The 23,789-nt window shown below is 35.9% G+C and overlaps 1 protein-coding gene across 3 annotated transcripts in view; it reads left to right on the top strand.

Annotated features, from left to right (window-relative positions):
* Nucleotides 1-23,789, top strand: part of NLGN4X (neuroligin 4 X-linked) — a 189,182-nt gene that overhangs the window by 48,385 nt on the left and 117,008 nt on the right. For all 3 annotated transcript variants that reach the window (XM_064500995.1, XM_026107829.2, XM_026107831.2), the window contains one exon: nt 8,810-9,632. In XM_064500995.1, coding sequence (XP_064357065.1) covers nt 9,161-9,632 — 472 coding nt within the window. In that variant the 5' untranslated portion in view covers nt 8,810-9,160. The remainder of the gene's footprint in view (nt 1-8,809; nt 9,633-23,789) is intronic.

A 23,789-nucleotide genomic window follows, 5' to 3' on the forward strand; every position in this document is an offset into this window, starting at 1 on the left:
CATGCCCAGCTGGTTTAATTTGCTTTTCCCACCCAGTTTTTAGCTATTGTAACATTGGTAATGTTTTTTCTTCTGCTGCTGGAATGACTGCAGGAAGAGATCAAAAATCATTGAAGAGCCTGAAGATCAAATTGCCTAACGATCCGAGTTGGCTCAGACTAGGGTTTTAGTGGTTCTCATCCTTTGGGAGGATGGGCATAGGTTTAATGGAGAAGACAGGAAGAGAGGAAAGAGACCTTTGAGTTTCCTAATGAACATTTAGACAAAACTGATAGATTCCCTTAAGAATTTTCCTTTTCAGTGGTTTGATCTTTCTTACTGGTGAGAAGTTAAGCCTGTTCCATGTTAGGAATGTTTATTTTTCTATCTTGGAGTGGTAATGCGTAATGATCTTTCATATTTGTGTAGGGTGAGTCAGCTTACAAAGGTTGTTCTAGAAATCTAAGAATGCATAGACCAGTGATTATTTTATGTATTTATTTTCATTTTTTATATTCATAATTGAATTTTTTACCCCAGGAGCAAGATGTTTTTCTCTACAGGAGCTTTTGTGTTACAGAAACTTGGTGGTGAACATCCTCTTTCAGACTGTAAGGCTTTCTTTTGGAATAACACATCTGAATTTTCGAAAAGAGAGGTGCAGCAAAGAAATAAAGGGAGACTCAGAAAAAACTATGTTTCTTTTACAAGGTCATGTCAGAAGAATGAGCTGGCAATGAAATCAGGAGTCCTGATAGATTGTACTGATGCTATTTTTGTTCATTCATCTAAATATATATTCTTGATTAGAATTTTCTTAGACTTTGCAGCCCTGATGAAAGATTACCACATTGATGTGTGTTGTGATCATCACTATGGTCATGTTTTAGGCATGGGACTCTTTCTGAACAAGAAAGGGTTAGTACCCTGTCACACACTACCTTGCAATCAGAATTCATTTTTGTTTTATTATCTGAGAATGTGCCATGACCTCCCTGGCATTTGAATGGACATACAGTGTCCATTCAGTCATGAGAAGCTCAGATTCATATCATGAATAGTCCAGTTTGGATCTGACTGGAACACGGAATGAAAGTTTGAGATACTTAGTAATTTAAAAGAGTTGAAACAGTTTACACAGTTTTTTTTCTTTTTCTCCTTATACTGATAACTCATACTTGTTTGCAATCTTTATCAATTTATCTTAAGAAGCATAAAGTATCATCAGAATTATCTGACCACTGAAGTTTTTCCATGCATGTATGTGTAATAGCAGTCAGAGGTGGAGTTTAAAAGTCAGAAGGATAAGTGCAGCTGTCTAACTGAGCATTTCCTGTCAGTCTTATGTCCTCCTGGACATAATGTTTTTTATCATTTTAAATTAAAAAAAAAAAAAAAAAGTGATGGAAGACATAGACCACCATACCTGTGGTTGTTCAGCAAAAGTTTTCATATTTAGAACCAAACACCTGATTTTTTATAGAATACTTTAGAAATGTATTTCTTTTGTTTTTCTTGGAAGGGAGTGATGGTCACTCTTTTGCTTTCCCTCCACTTGCTTTTCAAATTGTTTTTATTATTGAGAGAATTGCAGTTTTCAAAAGCAATTTAGGGACCAGACCGCACAGCCTTTTCTCATAATCCCATCATTCTTTTAGATAGTGTACGAGATTTATAAATTCAGAATAAGAGTGGTAGCTGCAGGAAAGAAGCAATGATACAAGATAAATGTGTATCCATTTTCTGAAAAGTAAACGGTGATTGCAGTTTCTAACCTGAGGGATCTGCTGACATTTTCACAGCTTATCTGAGAGACTTTCTGGGGATGGTCAGAAGAGGGTAAATGCAGTATGTCAGTTGAAAAAGTGGATTATTTGAATGTTTGTGTATCATTTATATTGATTTGCACATTTTCTTTCTATATTAAGAAAAAGAATGATCTACCTTTGTCCTCAGTTAATTCTAACTGTAAATCTGAGACCAACTTCAAGTTCCACAGTGTTTATATAGTCTGCATTTGTTCTCACTTTAAGAAAAGACACAACATAATTCTTAATTTTGTATCACTGATATTTGACTTTCTTTTCACTTCTAGCCTTCAAATCTTCAACTGAGTATTCACAGGGAATTAATGAGGAATGCATTAGAAAGTGAAGTAAAAGACATGTGGCCAAAAAGTAGTATTTTGAATCACTAAAAATCCCTCCTAACCCCTATTACCTGTTGAATTGCTCTGATTGCATGGTAACCTGATACTACAGCAATCACACCAACATATAACTAGGTTAATGCAGTAGTGATGTAGCTATGCAGGCAGAAGTTCAGTTGATTTCAGTGTTCTCTCATCCCTAGTGAAGTTTATGATGATGAGTTATAGGGGCTTTTTTGTAGTTGTTGGCAGCACTTTGTGATGTCACAGGGGAATACTGGTGATTTTTTCCCTGGCTTTAGGCAATTAGCATAATAAATACACTGTCGGAATCTATTCTTACTGTGAAATTGCTTACAGAATCCAAAAAATAAACATATAGCTTCTGTTGTGAAAAACAATTTGTGTCATAAGACTCTGCAGTGTGCTAATTTGAAGCTACACCTTGCTATGGACTCAGTTTTGAAATCTAACGGTATATATGATTTGCTAATTTCAGTTAATAAGCTTCCCATCAATTCTGGAGTAATCCAGTCCAGAAACTGCATATTAGGTCATGACTGGTGTTCCTATGTGTTTTTCTTCACTGTGGTTTTGTTCGACTTTTCTGAATAGCTTTATGAATAGCATGAGGAAAAATAAAGCTAAGTTCATTTCAATGCATGAAGAAGATATTCCTAGAAAGTGGGAGAAAGCCTAAAGAAGTCATAATTGTATATTATTTGAAGGGGTGGTAGACAGCAATAATGTTTTTGATGATACTTGAAATAACCGTTCTTACTTTATTGAGCAAATGCTTTGAATAATTAAAGTGATGCTTATGAGGTTGTGTCAGAGTCCAATACTCTGTTCAGGTACTTTTAGATATTCCACACATGGAGGATGTAATGTTTAATATCAAAGTTTACTTATTTGAAGATATTTGATGTTACATGTGATTTTTGATTTAGCAGAGTGATACAGCAATATACTGAAATCACAGTACAAGTGTATGTTACACTTAACAAAATACAGCAATTGCAATATACAATTCAATCACAATACCAATGCAATTCCCATTACCGGTCTCTATTATATACTCACCATCAGGACACTGGGTGTCCACAGTCACTGGGAAGGAATATGTGGGCTGAAACTAACTCAGGCCTGTTGCTCTTTTCGAAATTGTTCAGTCTTTATACTCTGTTGGGCTGAGCCACCTATGTACTCCTCTCATGCCAGTCTGGCTAACTCAGGCGGCCATTCACCCTCTTTTGATGAACTCAGGGGGAAACATTTACACCAGTTGATCCACTCAACTAGAATTCAGTCAATCGATCCCCTCAACTGACATAGCTGTTTATCTAAGACAAAGGCCACCTTCTGGTCCCCTTTGTGTTCAGATGAGGTCAGCTTTTGGTGCAATAGCTGTGGTCAGTCCTAGGTTATTTCTGAGCTGCATGGGCACCTCACCTTTGCCTCCTTTGTCTCCTCTCTCAGCCTTCTTCTATTGCATGGGTTTATCGATTGGTTACAGGTTGCAAAGCTGAGTTTGTTACTGCCAGAGTTTTAAATTTGGTATGGGAAGAGCTTTTACAGAAAATGACTGTGTGATTAATTCTTTGTGAAACATCCAAATTCTATAAATGTATTGTTGAAAATAATACTAAAGGCTTATTCACAAATTACTATGCCTCGGATTGTTCTTATTTATGATCTCCCGCCACGGCATTCATTTATTCTAAAATGGCATTTATATTTAAAGCAGGATTTTTTAATTAATTTTATTAAAAGGAAAAGAAACAAAAAACACCCCAAAATTTACTTTAGAACTTTCCAGCTGACATCTTTAGAGGAAAAGAGAGAAGGGGAGGAAGGAAAGCCACATTTCCTGTTCTTGGTAAATGAAATATTTGTGACATCCCAATATTCTGTAAAAATGCATTAAATACTATCAAAATATCACTGTAGGGAGAATCTGAAATTGTAGTGCTTATATAATTTATAATTTTTGTTCTGGTGATTAGAGTTCAGCTAATTAAGGCAACTGTGTGCTCTCAAAGCATCTATCTGAACAAGAGGATGTGGGAATACACCCTGCCCATCCCAGACTGTGTATTGGGATGACACCTATGTACACATCAGAAAAATTGCCCCAGGAGATTTGGACAGAAGGGAGAGACAGAGAGATGGTAAGAGATTGAAATTTGAGGTACATGATAGTGTACTAGTCAGTTTAGATAAAGCCAGAGAAATCCCAGGAGATCTGTGTAGTCTTCAGTCTCCCGTGTTCATATCATTTATATTTGCGTTTGGTTTTCTTGTCACTGTCCATGATCCCCACAAGCAGGTCACAAAAACTTGAAATCACTTTAGAGGGCGTTGTCAGACCCTGGAGCAAAGAAGATTTGTAAGCTTTGTCTCAAATTTCCCCAGCAGGTACAAAATTAGTATAGAGCTACTGACATACTTAGCTGCTCAAGGTGGAAAAATCAGTAAGTGCTAACTGCAGATCCTGGAAAAAACATCAGGTTTGCCCTGATGGCCTGATTCATACACTGTTTAAGCATCTCAGAGGTGGCTTGCAGCTTAGATTCATAATCAAGTATAAGTGGTGTTTTTAGTAGATGCACATCAATGTTAGCTTCCATCTACATTTACTTCAAAGGCCATAAATGTCTCATTAGCCTCAAATTACACTCCTCTACCAACAAAAAAACACATGCATGAAAGTGTGTGATTTCAGACCTTGACTTCTTTTCCTGTATCAAGTTGCCAAAAGTTGCCACTTTAAATCTAACATGTTTTTGATTGTTTCAGTGAGTGATGCTTCCAATAACTGTTTTTACAAGCCAATTCGTGCACATTTTCTAACATTTAAAGATGTAAAAAAAAAGAAAAAAAAGCCAAAAAATAGGATTTCCTTTCCTTAATTTAACTATCCAAATGCTGTCTTATGTAACATAGACATTGAAGTTCTCCCTATAGTCAATGGAGAGCAGGACTATCTCACGTGGCAATTCATGCAAAACGTGTCCAACATGCCTAATTTTCTGTTACTCAGTCACACTTCTTTCCAACCCAGAGGTAGGTCTAGAAATAATGTTCAGTTTTCTTCCACATGGGAATTAATAGGGCAGAAAAGATTATGCATTTGTAAACAAAGCTACCATGTTGTCAAAATGTGGTGAAAGGAAATGTGCTTTTGCTGCATTCCACTGTTCATTGTTTCAAATAGCACCTAGATTGGGAGAGACAACTCCCACCGATAGTAAATAATGATGACGAGACAGGTACATTTCTTCCTCTAGATTTATTATGTAAAGGTATATTAAATAGTTGACTGGATGCATATAGATGTGCATCTAACTAAAAAAAAAAAAAAAATTGTTATAATATCTAAAACATTTTAATGCACATGCTGTTTTGTACCAAAGATTAATCTCTAACCACAATTTGTGATTCTCTATTTATCTGTGTATTCTTTATTTCCAGCCTTTTTAAAGATGTACATCTACTGTTTCATGAATTTGTAGATAGCAAACTGCCTCTCTTGATCTTTTGATACTCTTACTGAAAATTAGTCTGTGCATCTTTCTGTGTATAAGTGTGTATATGTTTCGTGTGTGAAACTAACTTGATAAAAATGATAATTTCTCTAGTAATAAGTCTACAAACTGAAAATTGTGGAACATTTTCTGGCTAATACAATCTATGAGAAACCCTTTCTTCATTACATATAACAAAATATCAATACATGCTTTATTACTTAAGTAAACTTTTTGAAGAACACTATTTAATAAGCAGTTATTAAAAACCTTGATTGTTCCTACTGCCACTTAATTGGATAACAACAACAGTGTTTAATAACCAGAACATATTACAAAAGATAGTGGTCTTAATTTGTCTATTTATAATCTTGGAGTTGCTTTTTCATGGTATATAGCTTGCCTGTGTTAATGCACTTATCAATGTTGTTCATTTACGCTTTTGTGCTGATTGTCAAAGGTTGCAGGTCTGTCATCAGTCAGACTGTGGGACTGGGATAGATAGCTGTATTCAGTGTATTAGCCAAAAGTATGTTTCTTTATGTGTACAAGAGGACTTTCATAAAATCTATGTGTCTATATGTACATGAATGACAACACAAGCTTCATGTGTACTCCTGTGAAGGTTCAGGGAAAAATAAAATATGCTGTATTAGTGGATTTAGTACCCACAGAATCAACTTTTCATTATATGATTCAGTAGATGAGGAATCAGATAGTGAATTTAATTCCAGGACAATAATGAATCTTGAATAATTTCACCTTTCCTGTCCTCTTTTCACCTTCTATTCAAAATAACTCCATGCAACAGGAATTTTGATCCACAGACACTCTGGATGAACATTGTTTATTAAGTCACATCTTCCACAGCTGTATATTATCTTTAGTATGTATATTAACTGAAGTCTTCCACTTTCCTTCATGTTGTCATTTTTACTTCTTTCCTTGCTGGTAATGCTTTCATTCTTATTTGTCATTCTCACTTTCTTTTTTTTTTTTGGTATTTTTTTTCTTTTTTCTTATTTGCTGATTGCTTTCCCTGCCTCATTTTCTCTCTGTTCATTTTTTATCACTTGGATCACTGTCTTTCCTTTCACCTTGGCAATTTTCTCATAAGTTTATTGCACATTTCTTTTCCTTGCAGTGGTGTTACAGAATCCTGCAGTATATGGGTCTTAGGGGAGTAGGACCTGCTGCTGCTCCCTGAGCACAGAATAAAGCTTCAGTTGGCCACTTCGTGGTGCATGGCCAGAAAAGTGTAGCAAGGCCAGGATGGAGAGAGCATGAGGAAACAGTAGCCAAACTCAATTGCCCACTGCTGCTTTCTGTTGTTACGGACAGTAGCACAAATCAGAAAGGAAGATGGTGCTTGAGGAGGAGTTTCTGGTGACCAGTACCAGCTGACCACTCTTAGCATCAGGTATCAGCAGAAGCGAGGCTGCCCCACTGGGGAGGATGAGCTGGGACCGCAGTGCCCACAGCACAGCAGGGCAGTGCCCTCTCCAACAAGTGCAGTCCCACTGAGACTGGGGATGGACGGATCGGGTCTAGGGACAAGATCCTTCTCCCACTCGGCCATTGTCCAACTGGGCAAGTCAGGTCTGAGGTCGATCCAGGAGCCCAATCAGCATGTCAGTGCAGCAGAGCAGGGTGTTGGGCCTGGGCCTGGGCACAAGGCTCCCCATAGCACAGCTTGAGCAGCGACTGAGGGCCCTGTGGACCCCCTGGGCCCATGGGCAGAGGTGTGGGTGAAGGCCCCACATGAGTCTAGTCAGGACAAGTAAGGCTTTTCAGTGATCTCAGAGCCCTGGCACTTAGGGCTGTTACTGTTTCTTCCTTCAGAAGCCATGCTTAGGTGACACAGCCTCTGGGGCAAGCACTGAGGCCTGTTGTCCACCAGCAGAAGAGCTAACAAGGCTTTTGATTGAGATATACATAAATCTCTAGATGATACATATCTGGAATGTATCTGGTGTCTTTTGTTCAGATATTTCACAAAGTTTGTGGTGCAAGTGCTAAAACAAAGTCATTAGATAAATTCTAGAGCTACTGAAAGAATGAAGTATTTTTCTTTTGAATGTCTGTCTTTCTATAAAACAATCAGCCTAGCTCTCTTCTGTATTTTTTTTTTTGATTGAAATCGTTGTCAATAGCTACTTACCTTCTTTTTTTCTGCTCTTGAAAACTGATTATACAACTCCATGAGACAGAGTCCTGACTGAAAACAGGACCTAGTAGTCTGCTCATATATGATTTATATATAAATTATGTGATCATCCTATTGAAGGTAAAGTATCAGTATTAGTTTTCTATAGAAAGGATTTTTAAGCTGTAGAATTGTTATATGTGATTTTAAGTGAGAAAATGGGTAAAAAAGGAACCCTTAATTTATTTGGGCGGGGAGAAGAATTCAAGTACTAACAAGTGTTGTATGGTTATATATACTATTTGTAATGGTTAAAATATGTATATGAGTTACTTGTATGCCATTAAAGATTAACAGGATTATAGTATAAATTGCTTTCTGTCAAAAAATGAAAAGTAAGAGCATATAAGAAGTAAGGTAATGCTACGTTGTTACAATATGTAGGTCACGATCTGATTTCTCAGAGATTGTATCACAGATTTTTTTTCGGTTTCCATTGTTCCTTTTTCTCAGATATAGGACAAGTAAAATAGACACGAAAGCCAATAATTTTGTACCTGATTTTGAATAATTCTGTTCTCACACTTTGAACTAATCTAGTACATCTTCCAATGCAGCAAAACATTGAATGACTGTTTGTTGTGTGAGTGCAAGTATGCTTAAGACAGATGCTGTTTGCTTAGGGCAGAAAATACCCTGGAGCTACCTCTTAAATGTGAGACACCCTTCCTGAAAGCAGTAGTGCTTGGCTTGTGGTTTGGTTTGGAAGCATATGGGGACAGACTGTTTGATTTGTGGTATAACCTGGGACAAGTGTGTGGCTTTAATTTTCAGCTTTCCTAACTTACATACCTTGAGAAACTCATAGCTAACCACGGTGGCTAAAGTTCATAAAACATTTGTGGGTCTTGGAGTGGAACTAATGTATAGATAAAAAATATATATTTAGATTTATGCCAGTATGAATGTGTCTGTTGATTTTAATTGTCTCTTTTCTCTTGGCCACAGGCTGACTGAGTGGGCTGCAATTCACTGGAAGGAGCTCTTGGGCCAGGGAAGTGGAGTAATTGTGGATCTTTCTCCTCTCTACCTGTTGGGAAGTGTTGTGTGTTGTCAGGAACACTGAACAAATCTGGGATGGGCCTCAGGGGCAAACACTGCCTTGTTTCTTCTGACACTGGAATTTGTCTACGGTTGGTCAACTGAGGCATCTGCCACTCATCAACTTTTGTTTTTTCTCTGCCTGAACAAGGTTACGTTTTCCCTCACTTCATCTCCTTTTGACTTTTTTTTTTTCCTTGACTGATTGATTTTCTCCTGGCTGTGGAAAAGAGAGCCCTGCTGATGTTGATTTAAATAATGTCGAAACCAATGGGACTCCTATGGATGCCTTTGATCTTCACCCCAGTCTGTGTCATGTTGAATTCTAACTTCCTCCTGTGGATAACTGCACTGGCTATAAGATTTACTCTCATCGATGGCCAAGCACAATATCCAGTTGTTACCACGAATTACGGCAAAATACGTGGTTTAAGAACACCTTTGCCCAATGAGATCCTTGGTCCAGTGGAGCAGTACCTCGGTGTTCCTTATGCCTCCCCTCCAACTGGAGAAAGGCGATTTCAGCCCCCGGAGCCGCCGTCTTCTTGGACGGGTGTCCGTAACGCCACACAGTTTGCTGCCGTCTGCCCTCAGTACCTGGATGAGAGGTCACTGCTCAACGACATGCTGCCAGTCTGGTTTACAGCCAATTTGGATACTGTGGTGACATATGTTCAAGATCAAAATGAAGACTGCCTATATCTGAATATCTATGTACCCACAGAGGATGGTAAGTACGCTAACAGCCACACTCCAGATCACTCACCAGTTCTGCAAAGGATGGGTAGACAGGTTTTTATAGCGGGTTGGCCAGTTTCCTCCATGTTTTATCTGTGGAAATGAATCATTTCTCTTTACACTCATTATAAGTAATACCATACAGATCGAACATGCTTGGATGGATTCTCTCTCACATACCTGTGTATCACCAGACTTAAATTTATTTTCAGGCAATAGCCGGGGTGTGTAAGCCAGTCTTAAGTTTACATTTGAACTACAGCGGTGCATTACTCACAAAAGAGGAAGGGGGAACTAAACATTAAGTATAGGTAACATTTTATTTTCCCACATATGAATGGCACAGATACTGCAGCATACTAATTTTAAAGGAGGATTTCCCTAAATTTTATTTTTAGTATTATTTTAATACCTTTGAACCTACATTTAACTTTTTGTTTGATTTTACTAGATTAAAAAAAATGGTTATAGACATTTAGTCTGTCTTTTTTTCCAGGATTACCAATGAAGCTTTTTAGTTCAATTTTTTATTCTTCATTCACTAATGTAAAGTGAAGTGAACACAATTATATTATGCAGAAACATTAAATAAACAACGGGACTTTAACTTTCATCTATTTCTGCAATCTTCTCTCAGGACTACTTTAAACCACTTTCTATAGACAAAAAGGACAAATACAGTTGGCAACATACAGTTCTTTGAATGTTTTTGTGATCTCCCTTAATCTTAAAGATTCTAGTTTTATATCACATTAAATGTATCTTTTGAGGTTCTGAGTGACATTGCTTCCCACTGAAAACAAGACCTGTTTTCATCAGGCACCAGATGATGAACGTTTATTCTATATCACACGAAAATAAGAAATTCTAGTGGCAATTATATTTAATATTCTGCTAAAAGCCAGTTGTTTCAGCCACTTAGAATGTAGTTACCAATGCATAACACGACAGATTTCTCCCAGATATGCAAATCCCTTCACTTTAGTGGAGAGCTTGATTTGCATAACCATGGCATTGTTATTTCTCAGTAACCATACTCTAAATATGCAAATTTTTGTACTTTGATTATTATTATAATCCTTCTGCCTTGATTGGCTTCTTTACCAGCAATAAACATGCCACCTTCTTTTCCAGTTCTCATCAGCTAAAGCAAAAACCTGAAAGTTAAAAATAAAGGGGTAAGGTTTGGGGAGCTCTGGAAACATAAGTACTACCAAGCTACTTAAAAGAAAAGTATTTTGAAAGAAAAGCTGTGTGTGTGTGCGCGCATGTGTGTGTGTGTGTGTACATACATACGTGAAGGAGTAAATCTTCCCACTCAGTTCTTTCTCTCTTCCAGTCTCATTGCACTGCATCTCACTCCTAGGACATTAACTTAAATAATTCTTTCCCATATTTGTTTACAATTGGGGCTTGATCTTGCAGCTTTTAATTAATCACTAGAATAAGTTTGTCCTAAGAAAACATTTTGGGTTTGGGTCTTATTCGTTCACACTGGAAGAATCCCAGCTCTGCTAAGCAATGCCATTTTAAACAAATTCATAAATTTCTGTCCAGTAACAGGAAGGTTGTTCCATTAAGGAAGACAGGAAATCAGAAATGGAGAAATATATGTAAATGTCTAGGAAAAAAGATTATTTAATATCAAGTAGATAATAATAAAATGCTGTGTGCCCAGTGAATAACAACCTATAAAATTGTTCGTCTTGCATGTAATAGCTAATGGTATTCGCTTTTAACTTATAAACAAAAAGGACTGTCAGGTTTCATTGTACATCTTCTAGACTTTTATGTCTACTTAACCCCATAAAAGCATGTGTCTTTCTCCTCCTCCCAATTTTTACATGTCAACTTCAATGTGGTGTAAGTTTTTTTTTAATGCAGAGTAGCAGGCAAAGGGAATCCATTTTCTTTTATAAACCCCCTTCAAAAAACAAGCCCAGGTATACAAGAGTATATAGCTGAACAAATACAGTTTGGTGTCAGTGATGACAAAGCAAGATTGGAGTGAAGACAAGATAGATCCTGGGCTATATTACAAGCATTTTTAGCAGGCTGCAATGGAGAATGAGAAATTTAAAAACAAATATATGGAATACATGAAGTTTTAATTGTGTACTATATCTCTTATCACTAGTTAAATATAACTCAGTATATTTTTTTGGTGAGAAAATGTGCAAACTTTTACTCATAAAGATCATTAAAGAGACTGACTTACAAATCACATCTTATAAGCTAGTGTGTCTCCAAATCAAACTAAACATAAATTGCCTTAATTGTAGTCCATACAAGCTGATTAAACACATTATGCTTCATTATGTAGGTCTTAGTTGGCAGAAATAAGCTATGGTGTTATGGAGACAGACCATGAAATTAGTTTTTGAAGCAGGGTCGCAAAGTGAGTGACTTCAAGTTAAAATCATATTTTCTATTCTTTCTCAAGTGCAGATTTCTTTAAAAGGGCTCTGAAACTGTTTTGTGTCTGTATGAAAAGGTGGATGGAATCATCCAAACCTAATTAATGTTCTAGCTATGAGACTTCATCTAAATCATTTTGTGTTGTCTTTTTTTTAACCTCCAGTGAAAAGAATTGCTGAACAACTCTAATGAATCAACTGTGGTCATAAGCGGTGCTTACTTCAAACCAGTTCTAGGGAACAGCTAATCAAAATGCAGCTCAGTTTTTTTGTATATTTGTTTTTTTTTCTATTTGGCACTATATAGCATGACCTATCTATTATCATTTCTGTAGTTTAGTGAAAAGGAACAAAATTTTGACCATGTACTTTGAATGAAGAACTGAAGAATATATGCACACATGCATTCATCAGATTTCCGAATTGCTTCACTGGAATTCTGCCAGTATAAACTAATGGAAATAAGAGTAGAATCCAGGCCCATTAACTGGGTAGATAAGATTACTTATTGATAATAAAACAGTTTGAAATGTTACTGCTTCAGTTTAAAGAAGTGCACTGAAATCAAATGACACAAAATTCTATAGTTCCTTAAAATAGTTGGAAAATCTAGCTAAAGAAATTAGAATGGCCTTTTACACATTTTAGATCTGCTTTAAACATAGCCTTCATTTTTTTTTTGTTTTGTTTTTTACCCGTGAGACTCTGGATTCAAATTTTTGATAGCAGAAGCTGAAAAGCCTTTCAGAATTTTCTATGTTAAAATGTTCCTACAAATCTACTCTACTGTCTTTTTTTTTAGGGATTTTTTTATTTTAGGTGAAAATATTATTTATGATATAAATCAAAACAGATACCTAACAGAATATTCCTGCAAGCTTGTGTGCATAGGTTTTTCTTTCTTTTTTTTTTTCCTGTTGTTCACTGGATGAATGGTTTGTACTAACACATCCCTTAGAGTAACATTTATATTTCAGGGAATCTACAGTAGCTGGAGAACAACTGTGCGTGTTTGCCTCTGTCTTTGGAGGCAAAAGAATTGCTAACATTATAATCCAGTGCTATATATTTGTTTTGTCATAGTAAGTAGAAATAATAAGGTAGCTATTTTAAAGATATTCATTAGTACAAGTATTAAAGAAAGATAAAATTTAGCAAATTGCTTTTCTTTTCTATGTCAAATCTATAACCATAAGAAATTGCTCAGAACTGAAACAAGTAAGATATTTATAGTAAAATTATCATTTTATCCAAATTGCTTTCTAAACATTGGTTTCATCTTTTGAATAAACAATATCATATTTGTGTGGATATCTGTTGTAATTTCTGATTTTCCTTTTAATGTAATTTTCCTCAAGAATACTTGAATGACAGTTTTGAGGAGGTCATCTAGGGAAATGATATTGAGGACAGTCTGTTTATTATAACTTCAGTCTGAATATGGGTTTATCTACAGTGGAAATGCTAGATTGAAGAGGACACAGACTGTTAATCGGCTGTGCTTAATCTCTGGCCTTTATCATTTGAATCTGTGGATGCCGAAGGAGATTACTAACTCTTATCATAACTGTAGAAAAAATGTAACAAAAAGCAAACAGAAAAGCCCTTTAATTTGGATTTCTTTCATGATAACCTTAAAAACTGTATTAATATCAAGGCAAGATAAAGAACTTATTTAAACAACATGAACAAATCTTTCATTTTTCTGTTTAATCCCTGCTCTGTTCAGAGGAAAATGGAAGAGAAAAAAATAGATGACCTTTCTTTGCATGATCAATAGTAAGTGTATGTACTTTACTTTGGTATGTGTGAAGAGGGTGTATCTTACACAAGTGGGTATCTTCTCAACAGCTCTGTATCTGTTAGGGATAGAAGTGAAGTATTTAACATCTTCAGAGGGCTGCTCACTGAAAATGCTCTGTGGGTTCTTGTCTCATTTCAATCACAATAAATACAGTTAAAGTGGCAACAAAAGGTGGTAGGCCATGATAATTATTAAAGGTAGGGAATGATTTATTCCTTACACTAGAGGAACTGGAGAATATTGTCCAAGGTTAGTGATACATGTAACTGTGAGCTACCATGAAGAAAAAAAGTCATAGGTAACAGCAAAGAGATCAACAGTATTTCTTCTGTGAACAATAGTCTGAAGGAAAGGTAGATGCATCTTTAGACTCTTTTCCTAGTAGACTAAGCAATAAAGAAATGAAAACCTTGAGCAAAGTTGATGAAGAAGAGGAGCATAAAATGATTTCTATTGCTTGCATGCTGTGCTCTTATTTCATATTTGGCAGATGTCTGCCTAGTATAGAATTTAGCATGCACAGCCTTCTCCACATCATTGCGGTTGAATTGCAGTTTGTTTAACTTGGAAAAAGTATTTTATCAAAATTATTATGATAAAACTTGATCGATAAAAATTCTGTTGATAGAAATAGTGTGGGGTTTTTTTTCCTTTGGGGAAGAGGAAAGAAAGGCAAAGATAGAAGAAAGACAATCTTTTGATGTAAAGAATAAGAAAGTAAGCTATTTAGAGACTTCTTTACTAATATGAAGAATAAAGGTCAGTACAGAAAAGTAATAACAGAATGTACAGGATATGACATTTTTGTTGAATTATTAGTAGGTGATAATAGTGATTTTTTTTCCCTAAATAAGTCCAAATGTCCATAGACTAGACCATCCTAGGTTATATGTAGTTTCAAGTTTCAGTAGATGTAGATCTGTCATGTAGCAGGTAATCTCAAAATAGCAGTTCTGTTATTTTTTCACTCCTTTTGTAAATTTAAGCAGCTGCTTAGGAAATCAATACAGTATTTATATGGATAGGTTAAAGAAATTCAGAATCCAATATCTGTTGCTGTTCACATGTTAATATTTTTGTTATTTCTTTTAAATCTTTATGTGTTTTTTAATTTGTTTGTAATTCATATAATTGGTACAGGAACACAAATTTGTATTCTGTTTTATGAAGTATTTTTAAAAGCAAAGTACTTAAATTCAGCTATATTGGAAAAAATGAAATGTTTAGGGCTTTTTTTTTTTTTTTAAATGGATGATAATGTTTCAACGATTCCACAATCCAAAAATGTCTTTTTGAGAAAAAAATATATATAAAATGAGTTTCTCCTCACTTTCAAGATTGTCACAGTTTGTCGATGACCTGTTCATTTTTAACCTCCACCCTTTCAGTCAATTCTTTCTCTTCTTTGGAAAAAAAAATCAGACTTAAAATTCTCCTGTTATTCAAATGTGTTTCCAGCTTATACAAAAATCATACACAGTAAGACATATACTCTTGTAATACGCTTGTATAGCTTTCCAAAGTGAGAGGGATTAATAGCAGAAAACCAGAATTGCATATGATCCCAGTTAAACAGAAACATAAACTGAACAAGGGAGAGAAAATCACTCTCCATTGTGAAGGATAAAGTCCCCACTGTGTCTGAGGGCCTCAAGCCAATTCTTTCACTGTTAGGGTCCAATAGATCCCCTCCTCCTAATCCACAAATATCACAGCATCTGTGAGAGAGAAGAAGGCATATGTCTGACTACCCTCCGCCTTCCCGGATAAAGCTGTGGGAAATCTGGGCCCTTATTTTACATTCTTGCTTTTAGCAGTCACAAATGCCTTCCGACACCAAAGAACAGGACTCTAATCTAGATTAAATAAAGTTCTTAAATCCCTAGAGCTAAATTCAGATTTAGCTGCCGATTTCAAAATGCTGTTCTTCCCTCGAGAGTTGCCCATTCCACTGGCACTTTACAGCTTGCACCCAAATGGCCTTTTCAGGAACTGATACACAGTGAAGCCTAGCGAGAAGGCTCAGCATTCAGTACGGCATTATCTAATCTGAACAGGATTTTTGGCACAATTTCCTAGAGTCTAATCATTGCCTCATGTTGGAAAAGCTGCTGGGGGGGAGGTGGGGAATGTTCTTTAAAACACGATGAATTACTGTTTCTTCTGCAAAGATAAATTAATGTTATCATCCTTTTAGTCAAAGAGCAGTGCCTTTGGAGATGTAGGAGCTGTGCCATTTGGTTCAATGACGCAAGAGAAACAGTCATGTGGGTCATGAGACAGATCAAACAGATGATTTTAGTTCATTCTGCCCATTGACTGCTGCTAGTCTTTTTCTTCTTTTTTTTTTTAATGTAGTTTTTCTCTGCATTCCTGCAAAACATGTTCATATGCACTGCTGCTTTTCACTGTGCATCTTCTTGCTTTCTTCCGAAACATGAACCAATATGACTCCTCCTAAAATTAAGGCATTCTGACCTAAAAGCAGTGGAGTGAGTCCTCCCTAGATTTCTGGATAATGAATGGTGTGGAATATGCTCTGATCTTAGCAGTATTGTGGTTACACCATTTGTGTTAGTGCTGATTTCGTGTCACTTGTAGAAATGATAGAAGATTAAAGGTTTTTTGATCTTGCTGATTTTCATTCAGGTATGTTTTGCATAGATCTGTCCACTTTTTAGAAGTTTTTTTATCTTATTTCAAATTTGGTTCAGTTTCTCTTACTTAGCACCATATTTGCAGCTTCACACAAAACTGACACTGTTCAACAGCTGAACTGACTCCCAAGGCTGATGAACCATCCCTCATCTATGGAAATATCTAAAGGAATTACTCCTTTTTTGGTTAGTAGAAATTAGACCTGTTGTAACCTGGAGAGATATTAGAGTCTTGGGGTGATTTTCCAAGAGAAGTGACAGAAGTTTGCTTTCACTAGACATTTAAAAGTAGACTGGAAAAGGAATACAAAGAAAACTTGGGAACAACAATGTGGTAGTCATAGGTAGCATGTGATCCAAGCAGCTGTGTAATTCTGTACTATAAATGCTAATGTATTTAGGAAATAAATTAGCACAAATCGAAAGTAAAGCAAATGGCCATCATTTTCTTCTCAGAATTCCTCGAGCAAAATTGTTCACAGCTGCAAGGAAGGCAAAAATTAGTTCTGAACGTATTAGGTCATTGCACAATGCTTCTGTTTGACATCCTTTGTCAAGTGAAAGAGCATTATCAGCATGCAAGCCTTCACGGCAGTGCCTGTTACTTACAATTCCAGTTAAAGTTAATATTCTTAGAATGACATATAATCAATTAAATATGCTTACATTTTGTAGTGTTAATGCATTAGTTGTTAGCCAAGTTAAGAAAGAATGTTAGAGATAGCGTATTTCATTTCGGTTTGTAATAATATCATCATCTAAGGGATTATGGATTGTTTTATCTTGTTACTCTTTTTTTTTTTTTTTAACATAGAGGTAGCATCTATCATTATATTGCCCCTGGTACCCTAAAAGACAAACAAGATAGAAATAATTATGAAATGATGAAAATGTACTAATGCTTACAGCTGTCTGGCGCTGATGTACTAAAAATCCATTATAGAAATGTTATAATAAAAGGAAAATTTGTCTTTTAAAGTACTTGCTGTAGGCAAACTTATAGTGAAGAATAAATTTATTTTCAATGCTAAGTCAACTTCTTACACCATTTATATAGGGAATTTTAGCTGCAAATAGGATTTCTGATGCCTCATTCCAAAATAGTTATTATTTCTGGGTTGGTGTTAAATGGATTTTTAATTCCCAGGGTGTGACATATTTAATCTAATGGAGAGAAATTACTTTGTGCTCACTCAAATGACTATCCCATTAATCATTTGTAATGTTTACGAACCATCACAGCTGAAAATCATGGATACATTGTCTGAATTAGTAAATATGCAGTGGGGCAAATGAAAACCCAATCCAAATATATACATTTCTTCCTATTATAAATATGTAATATTCATATTATCTTTTATGTGGTATTTTTAGTGTGTCTAGGACATTTTAAATAATACATCCTGCATGTGTAATGCTGCTCCAAAGGTTATGCTTTCACTTGCTCTTCATGCGCTATTCAGCCAGCAGAGGGCACACAAACTACCTAGCAAACTAACTTTTTCTACCACTCGACATCATTGGAGCACCGCAAATGATGTTGGTGAATATGGAAGTAAAGCATGCAAATAGGTGGTGTTTTATGTTCTTAAACAGATAGGAAGACACCATATCCATATTTGCCAAGCCGAGAATTAATAAGGTTGTAAATGTTCTGGTTTTGTGGGCTGAGGGTTTTACAGAAGGAAAAATACTTATCCAAACGCGTACTCATGCTGACAGACTCACACCAGATGACTGATTTTTTAGTATAAAATAACAAAGATTTAGAAGAGAAGCATACTGAGAATTCACCAGTTTGTAACTGAGTGGTAATGCATGCTCTGCAATTCTTAACAAGGGACAGGATGGCAGAATTGATTCTAAAGTAGAGCATCTTTGTTCTATTAGGTTATGATGAGTTAGTGTAAACATTCTTATGTAAAAAGGAATCATTTTCTAATCTAATCTATCTAATCTAATTTATAACCTCATCTAATTTATAACCTCAATTTAGGACAGAGACAGATTTATCAGAGTGCCACTGACTCTCCGTTTTCCATATTATCTTTACGAAGCTGAATGATACAAAATGCCAAATGCACTTTGAATCCTCTTATTTAACTGAGACAAAAATGTTAAGCAAAGTGAAGTTTCTGCCTTGCTGACAATACACAGTATTTAAAGTTTTCACTATCATCATGCTGGAGTTAAAATTACAGCTATGTTAAGTAATTCAGAGTGCCATGTTATAGGCGGGAGAGCTTTCCCCCCAAAAATGCCTTGCTGTCAGACCTAATACATCTCAGTCAAAAGAACTGGTACATTTATGCCTTTGCTGATAGGAGCTGCTTTTATCATTGGGACTCACTCTACCTAACCAATGGTTTGTACAGCCTTTGGTGAATAGGTGCAAGATGCTGAGTTATAATTGATGACTAGGTTGTGTCCTTGGGATTTGGATCAAATCAGATGTGTACTGTGATGGAGATGTTGTTCAGCATGAAACCATCCATATGGAATAATTACTTGGCTTTGTCACTAACAGTGACCCAAAAATATTTTTAAGTCAAAGAAAACATTGTACAGAAGAGAGAAGCTGAGCATGACGGTCTCTCAGAGGGAATATTTTAATAAAACCGATTATGGAAAGAACTAAATACCAATAAATGCACTAATATGAACTCAAATGGGAAAAGTCTCTAAAAATCACACTGGGTGCTTTAATCTTAATTTCATTATTAAGGGATTATCCTTATAATTTCAGTCTCATGCCCAAAACTAAACAGGGTAAATGAATTTAATAGGTAAACTTTTATTATTAACTCTAGCCACATGTGTTTTTTACCATTTTCACAATTAACTGTTAAGAGATATTCAAGCCATATTTCTTTTCTCTTTATTCAGTTTCACTATTCCTTGCAATCAGTTGTTTCACTTGTCATTGAATTTTGTTGTGCTCCCTATGCTCACTTTACAAGTGATTACCATATAATATAGTCTCAATTTCCATTTCTCAAATGCATTATTAAGAGATTTTTCATTATTTCTTGTTTTACCAAAGTTACACACAATGAAGAGCAAAAGGGGAGGAAACATCAGCTAGGGCTCTCAAATAATTTTCGGAAAGGAGATAGTTACGGAATAGGAAACCAGAAAAACAACTATGGAGGTGTAATGAATCAGGTGAAGGGAGAGAGACTGCTCCTCTGTCATGGATTCATCATTCCCTGAGTTCCTTCAATGGGCTGCATTTGTCCTGCAGAGTGCTACTTGAGGATCCCATGAAGTCTGTGGTGGTTTCTTTAATTTAGTTATTTAGTTATTTAGTTAATTTAGTTAGATTAGTGGTTTCTTTAATTTAGTTCCTTTTTTTTTTTTTTTCAATCTGACCTACACTTGCTAGGTTGTCTGTTGTCATCATCACATGCTTGTCCCACACCCCATTGTATAAATATGCTCTGCAAGTATTGGGGATATTGCAAGACTTGGGGAGAAGGAAAATTTTTCAGATGTTGGAAGCATCAGTTCTCTAAATGCATATAGTGGCTTATAAAATGCCTAAGCAAGACAGGCAGCTAGCTGAAGACCATTGAAATACCTCCACATACCTTATCCAAATACTTGTCTATATTCATTTTTTTCTCTTGTGATCATTTTCCTGCTTTGTTTCAACAGAAATAAGAATACAGTCACCATTACTTCATAAAACAAGATGGTAAAACAGTTCTTGCTGCATTATAAATGGGCCTACTTCAAAGCATCTGTTCCTTCCTGATGTACTTAGTGAATGATCTTCTTATGGCTGCTGTTTTACCAGAAGTAACTTTTTGTGCTGTTTTGTCACTTTTCCGTTTCTAAGCATTAGTTGGCGTTGTATGCACTTACAAAGTTACCTTCCAATTTCTCCTTTTTAGGGGGAGGTTTATTACAGCTTTCTCTGAGAATATGCAGAACCAAAATTGACTGTTTTTCTTGTTCCTTTCTTTTTTTCCTACTGAAAGTGTTGTATTGGCTTTGGTCTTCTCTTGCATTTGCAGATTTCAGCATGTTCTTCCAGAGCACCATGTTTTTAAAAAGCTTTTTATTTCTTAAATTTTGTTCTAATTATTTGAAATGTACTTTCTTAAAGTCTTATTTGCCCTAAGCAACTTTTTTGTGAAACCAGTCTTCTCTGAGAAGAATTTGAACACTAGTTACTTACACATGCTTGATTTTTCTCCCAGATAAATATTTCTTTTTTTATTCTTTAAATTCTTTAATTTTCTTTTAATTTCTGTTCACAATTTTTTCTTCCCTGTAGACAAGTACATTTGAATTATTTTCATGGATACTTGCTGATCTCTTTTCTATGTAAAGACCCACAAAATATGACTTTTCAATATATTCAGAAAATTCGATTTCTCTATCTAAAACATTGTGACTTGGGATATGCAGAAAGATTTTTTTCTACTTTCACTGCTATGAATATTCTCAACAGGTTGGAACTCTACAGGACAGGGTTTCTAATCAATGCATCACACAGAAAGATTTCTCAGGGACATTATGTTGAGACTGAGGAGACCTCAGGGCAGTTCTTACAGAGATCACATTAAATATTTGCAGATAGTCTGCTACGTTTGTACCTTGGTTGCCCATTTAGAAAATGAGGATCATATTTGTTTTCTCTGATTAGGTTTAGAGACTTGTGGGCAGGAAATACCTCTGGGTGGTAAAAGGCTCAAGTTACTTCTCCCACACTTAAAACCTGAAAGACCACATCCTTACTTCCGTTTATGTGCACTGTCTTTTTTAGGCTCTTATTGCCCTCTGAGACCCATATGCTGGCTGCAATTTTCCTATCATTGCTATTAGGTTGTGACCTGTAAGCAAAACTCTGGCAGATCCAAACGACAATAGATTTGGGAGCCATTGTACCATGAAGTATTAAGTATTCAGTAAAGAAGTTTAAAACTGGGGGATCTAAAATATGATGTGACTCACAGACAGAAGGGAGACGCCTTGCTATCAAAGTTTACATTTAATTCTTTATTCTCAGTGTTCATAAAGTAGGTCCAGAAATGAGATAACAGATAAAATTTCTTCCAAGAGATAGAAGACATATTGTAAGAAATAAGAACTATGCCAGAAGGGGGTCCTAGAGCATTCAAATATTGAAAGATGAGAAAAGCTTTGTGGATGGATAAGGCACATAAGCTGCCAGTGTGACGTATTAAAATTTGTAAGTGATCAGATAAATTGCTGATGAATGAAAGAAAACTGTTATTAATATGTGCTGCATAGTTAACATGTTTTTATCAGAAAGCTTACCAAAAGCATGAATGAAAACAGAGCATATAATAAAGTTTAGTAACCAGAAATGGGTTTTGGAGGAAAGTATGCTGTTTAGAGATGCAAGTTAATTATTTCAAATGTCTTTGAGAGTCCTTTAATTTTCTTTACTTTCTCTCAGCTAACAAAGAAATTACTCCTGAGGAGAATGTGAAGTGTTTGCTCTAGCAGGTCTGCCAGATGGCTGTGACCTAATTGTCATAGGCTTGTACATCATTCTAAAATGAATACTTAGCATGACCTATAAACACCCTTCTGAGACTGGATCTAGTGGGCATACGTGCTTGTACACTGGGACCAGGCACTTTGGGAGCTCCAGCTGCATTTTTTTGCATGGCGCTTGTTTTGTACTCCTTTCAGCAGGTTGAGACAGTGTAGGCCTAAGACCTTTCCCCATGCTGGGGGGGAAAACTTCCTGTTAACTTCCTTGTGGCTGCTAAACAAACTGTACACAGAGCAACCAGCTACTTTTGAGTTCTTCAGAGGCACTGTACACTTATTGCATGAAGCACACTTATGTTGTGTAGGGCTAGAAAATGCTATTTTTTTACTTAAAATACCCAAGAAGTTTTTATCAGTAGAAAAAGTCACATTTTTCCCTGGTCCCAATTTTCTTAATACAGCATTTGGTCACGTATTTCCTAATTTGCTTTCTCTGATCAGTTAGCTGTAACCTCGGATTTCCTTTCAAAGTGGAGATGGTGCCATGGTGGATGTGCTCCCTTTCCATTGACAGACATTATCCTTTCTTCCCCACAACCAAGACTGATTTAAAGAGCTCAGACATACAATTAGGCTATTGCCGTACAAGAGATAACTACACAAGATGACTAAACATATGTAAACATAAATGTAAAAAGCATTAATGAAGGATGTTTAAGCTAATGCATTGTACCTTATGTTTACTGAGAGTTTAAGGTACACATCTTAAGAATAGCTACAGCTTATCTAATGTATTATAATGGTAAGGATTCACACCTTGATAATTTGAACATATGTCAGCTCTACTAATCAAGATGATATAAGTATATGCAATTGGTAATGTTATCCTAGTCGTTATATCTGAAGGTAATGTGAACTTCAGCTGAAATGGAATAAAATACCAAGGACCACCAACTTTTATGTCTACCAGCATAAAATAAGGCTGATCCTCCCCCTTGCCCCCACATGACATATTGTAGAAAATCAAGTGCGTGAAGAAAGTTTTCTGTTTTCTTATCAGTAGTATTTGGTCATTTGGTCAGCCTGGGAGGATTGTAACTCTGATCTGTTATGTTTTTTGTGAGAATTCAAGACCAGCATTTCTTAGCGTTTTTCCTTAGTAACACAAAGTGTGACACACTCCTGCAGAGTTGATACCACTCACATATAGTCTAAGCTGTTCCTGAAGTTTATGAAGAAATAGTTTTAAGAGTCTTATCTATTGTTTTCCAAAAATGTCATGGCTTGCCTATAACCCAGAAAACAACAAAAAAGCATTAACAAATTTGATTTGTAATTTCTTTGTTTGCCTTATAATTTCTCTACAATTACTTTTGTATTTGATTGACATTTCCTGCCAAATTAACTCTGTACTCAAATACAGTTCACTCAGCTGTGCAACTGGGTAGCATAGATAGAATCAGGTAAGAGGCCTAAGGCCAAGCTCCACATTTTTGCTCAAAAGTCACACTTAATAGGTAAGGTCATTCATTACAGAAATGAGTAAAGAAAAATAAAGTGTTCTTTTGTTTTCTGAACAAGGCTGGTTGTCCCATAGGTTGGAGGAAATTAGTTTAAAGAAGCTGGTGGACCTCTCAATTCTCCCCCAGAATGGAAAACTTTTACTGAGTTTATCCCTGAGTCTGCCATTACAATTTTTGAGGGGAGTTGTGTGCTCTGTTAGATGTAATTTAAGCACTTTATCTCTTTTCTTAAGTTCCGCAGATGGTAGGTTGGATCTTGCCCAGCCCCTTAATGGG

The sequence above is a fragment of the Dromaius novaehollandiae genome, chromosome 1 (assembly GCF_036370855.1).
Source record: "Dromaius novaehollandiae isolate bDroNov1 chromosome 1, bDroNov1.hap1, whole genome shotgun sequence".
Taxonomy (NCBI): domain Eukaryota; kingdom Metazoa; phylum Chordata; class Aves; order Casuariiformes; family Dromaiidae; genus Dromaius; species Dromaius novaehollandiae.